Raw genomic sequence first — 9744 nt, 5'->3', positions numbered from 1 at the left:
ACCTTAATTAACGAGTTTATTTACTTTTATTTCGTGCAATTAGCAATAGGGTGGAAGTCGGGGAGGCGGCTTAACGGAAATGTCACGTGCCACGCGTGTCTCGTCCCTTAATAAGCCTTAACTGCTCCAACATTTCCAACACACGCCCGTCTTCGCTTAGCTCTTAAGTCTTTTTTTCTCCTTTTCCTTAACCCCATCACATTTCGCCACGCGAATCTAAGCCTCATGCTCACTAACCTTTCGTTCGTACGAGGAATGTTCCCCCAACTCCTCATCTCAACTAAAACTCCCTACTCGCCATCTACTCAACCACCTCTCTACTCTAGAGTGTTGATCCTTTATCTCCGCACGTGTCTATGGCTTTTCACCCCGGCGAGTACCGCATTGCAAGTGCAATATCGTCATTAAAGACCCAAAAGGCAAACCAATGGCATTATCTCAATCTTCCTTTTGGTCTTTTCTATTCATATTATAAGTTATTCGAGATGACTTCTTGCTATGCTATTTGCTCCCAGTCTTCTCTCAAGTCTCTGACAAAACCTAAACACCACTCCAAGAGTCAAGACAGCACACTTCAAGAATCTTCTTCGTTTTTTTCTTTCCTCTTTCTCTTTACAGATAAACTGAGAAACCCCAGCTCACGCCTCGATTCCCAGATGGATTTTGTGAATGTTCTCAAGTTCTCAGCTGCATGCTTTGATCTTCTTGCCTGGTATGTTGTCCACGCATTTTCTCGCCATCGGAAAATTCTGGAAAATGAAGTGGAATTCTATGTTTGAGGAGAAACCTGGGATTTTCTTTGATTTCTCCATGTTAGTTTTATCTCTTTTGTTTGAATTACCCACATTCTTGTGATCATTGTTTGTTATTTGTTTGGATTTCTGCTTTCAGGCCTCTCTTTGCACTGGGCTATCCTCTGTAAGTCTTGGTCTTAAAACTCAAGATATGATAATTCATTTACTCCTTTCTTGTTCTATGAATTCTTAGTTCAGTTACATTTATTGTGTTGGGAAACTGAAAAGGCAAAGGATTGTTAGTTACTATCATAATAATCCTCAACATCATCTTGGTTCTTAACAGATGTGCTTCAATTCGGGTAATTGAGACTAAGTCAATCTCAGACGTCCGGAAGTTGGTGACATATTGGGTTCTATTTTCCTTGATTTCACTCTTTGATCATGCTTTTTCCGAGCTCCTTGAATGGTAATTTTGCTCAACTGCATTCCACCATATGTGACTCTGTTTGTTTCATTTCTTTGCCATTTAGGAATTTGGAGTTGCTTTTTTCAGTTTTCTTCCCTGTAACAATAATCAAGATGTTTAATGTTCCAGGCCTCCATGTATTTTATTTTCCTTCATTTCTCTGCTTTGATAAATGGCCACAATCTGATCAGCAGAAAGGTTACATTTGAAAAAGAAGTGTTTTATTTTTGTTTTTTGAAGTAAAATAATTTTCATTTGGAGGAAACGGTCTAAAGGGTGTTTGTGTTTGACTGAGTTCGTGGAATTTTCTAGCTAATTTGGGATTTATTCTCAATTTCAAGATCATGGTGGATATTTCAGAAATTGATTAAATATAAACCATGGAAAGTGATTTTCTTGTTTAAGAAAAGTTTTTCTTTGAAAATGTGGGTGACCCTGACCTACCTTATTGTGCTACTTGGAGCACAAAACATAAGTACAGGTATTTATTAACGAAATTGTATACTTTGCAATAGTTCAAGGAGGTGGTTTTCTTTTCTTTTCTTTTCCTTTTTTTTTTTTTTTTTTTTGGGTATTTTGGGTGTCAGCTTTGGAAATATGATGGATCTACAAGCTTTTATTTCTCAGTTTTATAGGGAACTTTTCATATTATAGCTTATAAATATCATAATCAGTGATAAATAATTGTCTTGTTTGAAAGCATGGATGCACTTATTTCCATGGAATTTGTCTGCCTTTAAATTAAATTAAGCTTTATGCATCATTTGGTTGCTGAGAGACAAGGAAATAGAAAATTCAGAATCTGCCAGGTTTGTGTACGGCAACTGGATCCTTGGACCCAGTGAAAGCTCTAATCTGTGCACAATTCTAATGTTTTTGTTTTCTTCGTTTCTTTTTCAACTTTTCATAATAAATATTGAAAGTTAAAACCAAACTTACTTAGTCCATCCAAGTGGATGCATATAAATGTAAATAGCGTTTAAAAAGTCAGTGGGTAGGTAGTTTGGTTTTTTCTTGGAAGATCAGATGATTTGGTGATCATTTGTTCTATTTGCCTTATCATCATGAGATTAACTATTTTTTTAATATGTTATTTTCTTATATATGCATGTCAGGATACCATTCTGGCCTTACATAAAGCTGATGATTATCTGCTGGCTGGTGATACCACATTTTGATGGTTCACATTATGTCTATCAAAACCTAGTTTGTCCATGCTTGTCCATGGACACACAAGTTGTCATGAATTGGCGCTTCAATGAATCAAAAAAGTTGTTTCATAGCAGAGAAAACTTTCTTGTTGTAGCAGACCGATATATTAAAGAGAATGGAGCTGAAGCTTTGGCGAAACTAATTGCTAGTAAGGTATGCCTTTATAAGTAGGATTATCAACAATCAAACAGAGAATTTTATTTGAGATGTTCAGGTGAAAAATGACTATAGTAGGCCATCTAGAATCATTTGGTCTAAATTCATGTATGTATCTATATATAATTGTGTTCTCTTTTTTTCACATATGCATGTGGCATAATCAGATTCAAGTGTGATAACCCAGAATTTAATTCATCAATCAACTCTTCTGGGAATATGTTGGCTATGGTTTCTCTCTCACTGTCCTCTTCTTTATACATGACTTTTGCTTCAGTTGAAGAGCACAAAGCCTAATGTTGAAGTGAAAGAGATCGAAGCACATGCAGCACCGGAGAAAAAAGGGGAACAGGTAAGTACTCTAATGTGGCTATTTGATTTCTGTGGAAGCAGATCCCCAGAGAAATGTTGCTCATGTAAATTACTGATGCATTTGATTCAATGGCCATGGTTTTAAAAGAAAAACCACTTTATGTATGTTTCTGTGAAAAAGAGAACAAGTTTATGGATTAAATGATATTTTTTATGGTGAAATAATCAATAATTTTCAAAATAATAATAATATGTTGGTGCATGTTTTTGCAATTCATGAATTCCTTATATGATTGATTCTTCTCACCTTTTTTCTCTCCTCAGTGGAAGTGTGAAGAGCCTAATGTTTCTCAAAAGGAGATCCAAGTAGTCGAAGTAACAGAGATAAAAAGTGGGGAGGATGGAAGAAATAGGGTAAGTTTTCCTTTTTATTTACAAGGAAGGCTGTCTTCATGCAAGGATTATTATTATTATTATTATTGTTGTTGTTATTATTTTTGAGACATGAATGTTGAATGCTTTTGGAATTGTGCTTGAATCATGTGAAGTGTAAAGGGCCTAATGCTGCTAAGAAGGAGATCAAAGTGACAGAAGTAACACAGAGAACATTTGGTGGTACAGCACATTGGGTAAGGTTTCTTGTCATATTTAAATGGAACCTCTTATTTCACTAGGATTAATTTTGCTCCTCCAAACATATTTGACTACAAGTTGAAGACAAATTTTGAGACATCACTAAAAGGTCAGACATAAGTAATGAATGAGCTTAGAAACAGATCAACTCGTGTGAAACGCAATGAGAGTGAAAAATAGCTGAGATGAAAATGGGCCTAATACGATTTTGTACTTCTCCTTACCACTTCAGTAATTTTTATCAACTCTGTGTATTCATGACTTGGTGAAGCATATCAGCATTAGTGTCTTGAACCCAAGTCAACCTTCAATGATGATCATTGTGATGGGTCTGACTTTTGTCAACCCTCTTATTCCCTTGATCATAGAGGTTAAAATTGGGTGGGGGGAAGATATATGGCGTGTAGTATCCTCTTCATCTCGAAAGAGTGAAGTGTTCATACTCTTTCCTCTCAGTCCATCGTGGCCATGTACTTCTGGCTCATTGGGCTGAGTGAAAGGACTCCGTTCTGCTTCAAATCATAGAGAGATATGCCATGGTCAGTCTCTTTAATTTGAAGGATTGAAGTACTCAAATCCATTTCTTTGCATCGATCTTAGTCCTGCTTTTATGTCTCATGGTTAACCAGGAAGATCAAGCTTCCATCCATGAGATCAGCATCTGCAGAGTTATGACACCACCCTTCCTTGGCATAGGAAAGGGATCATTAAGCCATGTATGGGATGACAGAAGTCATCATTCAGGTTATCTTGAGAACTATGGGTGTTGGAATTCTAATTACTGCATATGGTTCTTGATGTTTAGCTGATAAACTATAGGATTTTATGATAGAAACCATGATTTACGCAGCGGAAACAAATCATGATGAAACAAGCATGGAGGCAAGCCAAAACCATATGTAAAAGACTGACCTTTTTCTCTGTTGAAAACGCCCACAATCTCCTACAATCTTCTGCTGTTTACCTTATCAATTTTCCGGACTATGATTTCTGAGTGGGCAGAAAAAACAATAGCTAGGGTACGTCACTCTCTTTTCTGTTTCTAATATATATCTCTTCGATGGGAAGAAGACCACTTTGTTAGAAACTCTTTTTTCTGTTTCTAATATATATCTCTTCGATGGGAAGAAGACCACTTTCTTAGAAACTCTTAAGCACATAATTTGCTTCAAGAAAAAAGATATAAGCGTGACTCTCTTTCCCTTAAAATGCTCATTTTAAATAAATTAGATTATCTATTTTTAATTAAATAAAATTTAATTAAAAACTAATCTATCATTTATTTAAAACACATAATTCATGTATAGTCCAAACAATTAAGGCACAGCAGGGACCGCAGGAATAAAATTAACAAGACTACTAATTATAATAAGAATTCATACAGGACCAGTATATTCTCATTATAATTAATCACAAATTATACCACTAAAAATTCATGATTGAACTCCTTATTAATCTTACAATTCCATTACATAATAATTTATGTTTTCCACGTTAAGATTACAGATGCTATTTACATTAAACAAATTACTGACAATTTATTTGAGTAACAATAGATCTTCAAGATTGTCGCTTAACTTAATTCATGTGTCGGATAAAAATCCACCTGCAGGGTTTACACTATGAAACCTTATAAGCTTACTTAAAGTGCATCATCAATCTCTATACCGAGACGTGGATTCAATCATTATTTAATACATCGCAAACATAAAGCGTCTTTGTCCAACTCATCGAGTCTTATCGCTCCAGTAAATGAAACTCACTCTTTAATGAATCAAAACACAAGATATTTTATATTTGCTCATATTAATTAAATCATGATTAAAAACATAAATCTTATTTCTAATGTCCTAGAGAATATGTTTTAACAGTCAGTACAAAACATCCATTCTCTACTTGGTCCAATTAGTTATATATAAAATATACCAACACAATTATTATTAAATTATGCTGAAAAATTAATTTATCTAATGCAAATCTCCAATTAAATACAAAGAAATAATTGTTTATAGAATGACATCATAATAACATACTATTAAATTCACGCTTATGCATGGTTAATAGTATATCTCTATCATTTTAAGCATCATGCTCATGTGTATTGTAGTTGTCTATCAGCTAAATGGCTTACCAAAATGAGGGACTGATTATGGTCATAAATTCCCTTTTCCCATTAATTTCTTGCATGTGCTCTGCTGAGATTATGTTTTTGACAGTCCTAATCAAGGCAAACTGATAAACAGCATTATGTTGCCTTAACTTTTACAAAGTGCCACATTTTCAGGTTAAACAAACAGAGCTAAATCTTGGTGAAACTAAAAGTAATACAACCTGTATTGCGGGGATAAAAGAAAGGGCAACAGCACTGATGACTGCCGAAATTGAGGCATGTAGAGACGATAGAACCCCAGAGATATCTCTTCATAAGAAAGTCCAGAAAGAGTGGGCTTGTGCTGTATGCCTGCTCACAACCCAAAGTGAGGCTACCTTGAATTCCCATCTTCAAGGGAAGAGACATCAGGCCACTTCTGAGCAGCTGAAAGCCAAAAACCAGGCAACCAAAGACAATGGTTCCCCATCTGCTTCAATGGCCAAGATATCTGATCAGTCCACCAAAGAGGAGCAACCGAAGTGTACTTCCAACAATCTGAATTCTAAAAACAATGGAATCTCAGCTGCTTCAACAGTGAAGAAACCAGATGAGACCAAAGATGATAAGCGACAAAAGTGTGCATCTAGCAATGGACCGAACCAGAAGAATAAAAAAGTGTGGGCTTGTGCTCTATGCCAGGTCACAACCCAAAGTGAGGCTACCTTGAATTCCCATCTTCAAGGAAAGAGACATCAGGCCACTTCTGAGCAGCTGAAAGCCAAAAACCAGGCAATCAAAACCAATGGCTCCCCATCTGCTTCAATGGCCAAGAAATCTGATGGGTCCACCAAAGAGGAGCAACTGAAGTGTACTTCCAACAATCTGAATTCCAAAAACAATGGCATCTCAGCTGCTTCAACAGTGAAGAAACCTGATAAGACCAAAGAGGATAAGCAACAAAAGTGTGCATCTAGCAATGGACCGAACCAGAAGAATAACAAAAATTGGGCTTGTGCTCTATGCCAGGTCACAACCCAAAGTGAGGCTACCTTGAATTCCCATCTTCAAGGGAAGAGACATCAGGCCACTTCTGAGCAGCCGAAAGGCAAAAACAAGGCAACCAAAGCCAGTGGTTCCCCATCTGCTTCAATGGCCAAGAAATCTGATCAGTCCACCAAAGAGGAGCAACTGAAGTGTACTTCCAACAATCTAAATTCCAAAAACAATGGAATCTCAGCTGCTTCAAAAGTGAAGAAACCAGATGATACCAAAGATGATGAGCGACAAAAGTGTGCATCTAGCAATGGACGGAACCAGAAGAATAACAAAAAGCAAGAGAAGGCTCTAGTTCCTGAGACCAATGAGCAAGGCCATCAGAAGAACTTAAAGCAAACTGGCGATGGAATGAAAGAGTTGGGATCATGGTGCAATATCTGTAATGTAAGCTGCACAAGTGAGCTTGACATGGCCTCTCATCTGAATGGAAGGAGGCATTTTGATAGTATAAAACAGCTATCTGAATTATGGTGCAGTAACTGCAATGTAAAGTGCAACAGTGAGGTTGACATGGCCTCTCACCAAAATGGGAGAAGGCACTTGGAGCAGCTCAAGGAACGGTTGGGATTATGGTGCAGCATCTGTAGTGTGAGTTGCAACAGCAAGGTGGACATGGATTCTCACCTAAATGGGAGGAGGCACTTGGACCAGATCGAGGAACAGTTAAGATTCTGGTGCGGGGCATGTAATTTAATGTGCAATAGTGAGCTCAAAATGGCCTCTCATCTGAATCGGAGGAGTCACTTAAAGACATGAGGAATATCTGATTGCATGTTTCTTCAGACAAATGTTTTTGGTTAGAAGCATACAGGCCAGTGGGGGCTGGTGGTCACGGATGCCTCTGTTTTTGTTGCATGAAATAAAAACAGAATTTCCATGTTCAGTATAGGATTCTTAGTAAGAGGGATGTCTAGTTCATCTATTGAGGATCGGTTCAAAATTCTACCCCTTGAAAATTAGTCTGCAGATATTGGATCAGATCAAATATATGGATAGGAATCCTTGTGGATCTTTCTACTCCATTTTCCCAAAGTGACATCTTTCTTTGAGAAGCATCTGATAAATATAACAAAAGAATATACATACGTTACAATTTAAAACAACCCATAAATCATCTACTTGTTTAGTTCATGCATGGCTGGTTCAAAATTAAATCTAATTGAAAATGGGTAGAAGCAGGGAGTGAAAAGTTGAAGGGAAGAATGTAAGATTATGTTAGGAAGAGGTGGAAAGGTTCAAATTAGGAACTAAGACCCATTTTGAGAGACATGGAAAGTGTCTTTAGATTATGTTAAGATATTTCCATTTTTTTTTTCTATTCTTTTTCTTTATTTATTGTAAGAGCATATTTATTACTCGGAATAAGGAATGAAAATGTATATATTTTGGTTTTAGGAATATAGGATTGAAATGATTATTTGTTTTTATTTTAGTGTTTGATAACAATGGAAGTATGAATGAAAAAATAAATTGACAATACTACCTTTAGAAGAATTTGTCTTTTTGGTTAATTAATAAGCTTAAGAAAAATAATATTTATTCAATAAATAAAATTAATCACACAAAGTCATAAGAACCTAATGAAAATATAAGGATAAAATAGTAATTTTAAAATATTCATTTAAGTTATCCAAGCACATTCCCACTCTTCATTCCCTTGTACCAAATATGGTCTTTTAAGTGTTTGCCAACTTATTTTTTTGGCAATATATCGATATTGTATCGATTTTATCACCAAGTCACTAATTCTTTGAGTGACTTCCAAAATTTTGAAATGGGCTTTTAAGATTCGCCCCAACCAAGCGATTGCAACAATTGCTATCTCTTGGAAGCCCAGCCCAGCCCATATAGCACCCATGACCTCACGTACAAAAGGGAACGGCTGTGCCACCATACCAACAATGCTATTTGTTATAAGTTATGCAATGGAAATGTATTAATATATATAAATTATAAACAAAAATTACATATAAAATTCATAAATGTAAATATCCTATTGTGGACCCGCATTTTTTGCATGTGTTTCCACTCAATGGTGTGACTTGCTTTTTATTTGAAAATTTTGATTTTTTTTTAAAATTGATTTTGGAGCGGCCACTTATTTTTGTTTTATTTTTAAAAAATGAAGAAGAAAAAAAAAAAAGAAACCCTAAGTGTGACTCCTATAAAGGAAAAGCAGATATATGAAAACTAAGTTTGAGTCCAAGGGTCCGTAACATCCCTTTAAACTCTAAAAATTAGGCTTCTACTAATCAAGTTAAGGCATATATGACAATTGATTAATCAATTAATGGATACCAAGGAATGATCATAGGATAAGGTATATCATGCATAGAGCGTAAGAAAAAAAAAAAAAGATGAAGACTAGAGCATACCTCAGTATTGAGCAATAATGCGCTACATGAAAAACAAGGTTAATGTATAATACCAAGTATAGAAATAATTACATGCGTGTCATATAGTGGAGGCATAGATTAATTATTAGTCAAACAAGCATAACAATCAATAATCACAGGATAAAAACTCATATGTTAGACCCCACCAATGCCTGATTTATTTGTGCATGAATAAATTCTATAAAATTTCCATTTTCCTAATAATCGTAGAGGAGGATCATAGAAATATGGAAGGAATTCCATTATTTTTGGAATTATAGAATTTTTTCATGTTTATTAAAAATGAAGAAAAATCAAGTAAATTATTAAGAATTAGAGAAAGTAACCAAAATGAATGCTAGAAGGAAGTTTGGTAGCAAATTTATCAAAGTTGGATTCTTATTACCTAAAAAAAAAAAGGTCTAAGGATGAATTTTTAAAGTCAATATTATCCAATTGAAAATGGATTTGAAAAATCTATTCAAGACTATAAGTTACTAAAGAAAGAAACATCTAGAGGAGGGGAGTATGCATATGGAAAAAAAGTGGTCATGTAGGTGGGTCCTATGGTTCAATGTCGCGATATCGGTTGCTGACTTAGAGGATCCTAAGACATATAGGTCTCGGTGTATCGACTTGGTATCGGATGATACGTAAAATAAGCTAATTGGAAAATTCAAACTACTATAAATAAATCTCATGATC

The 9744-nt window shown here is 35.4% G+C and overlaps 1 protein-coding gene across 1 annotated transcript; it reads left to right on the top strand.

The window, feature by feature from the left end:
- Positions 1–223: 223 nt before the first annotated feature.
- LOC100853636 (uncharacterized) lies at positions 224–7696 on the top strand. Its single transcript, XM_010646895.3, has 8 exons — positions 224–712; positions 892–918; positions 1081–1203; positions 2319–2568; positions 2849–2923; positions 3208–3297; positions 3432–3512; positions 5801–7696. Exons 1-8 carry the CDS (start codon positions 357–359, stop codon positions 7418–7420), a joined length of 2622 nt encoding a protein of 873 aa, XP_010645197.2. The 5' UTR covers positions 224–356; the 3' UTR covers positions 7421–7696.
- The last annotated feature ends 2048 nt before the right edge of the window (positions 7697–9744 follow it).

This window comes from Vitis vinifera, chromosome 3 (assembly GCF_030704535.1).
Source record: "Vitis vinifera cultivar Pinot Noir 40024 chromosome 3, ASM3070453v1".
Taxonomy (NCBI): Eukaryota; Viridiplantae; Streptophyta; class Magnoliopsida; order Vitales; family Vitaceae; genus Vitis; species Vitis vinifera.
Note: the sequence above shows the minus strand (reverse complement) of the source record. Positions and strands in the feature narration are given on the sequence as shown.

Coding starts and splice junctions, on each gene's coding strand:
- LOC100853636 (XM_010646895.3), top strand. CDS start 357: ATGGCTTTTCACCCCGGCGAGTACCGCATTGCAAGTGCAATATCGTCA. Junction 713..891: donor TGCTTTGATCTTCTTGCCTG/GTATGTTGTCCA, acceptor TTCTGCTTTCAG/GCCTCTCTTTGCACTGGGCT. Junction 3,513..5,800: donor TTGGTGGTACAGCACATTGG/GTAAGGTTTCTT, acceptor CCACATTTTCAG/GTTAAACAAACAGAGCTAAA.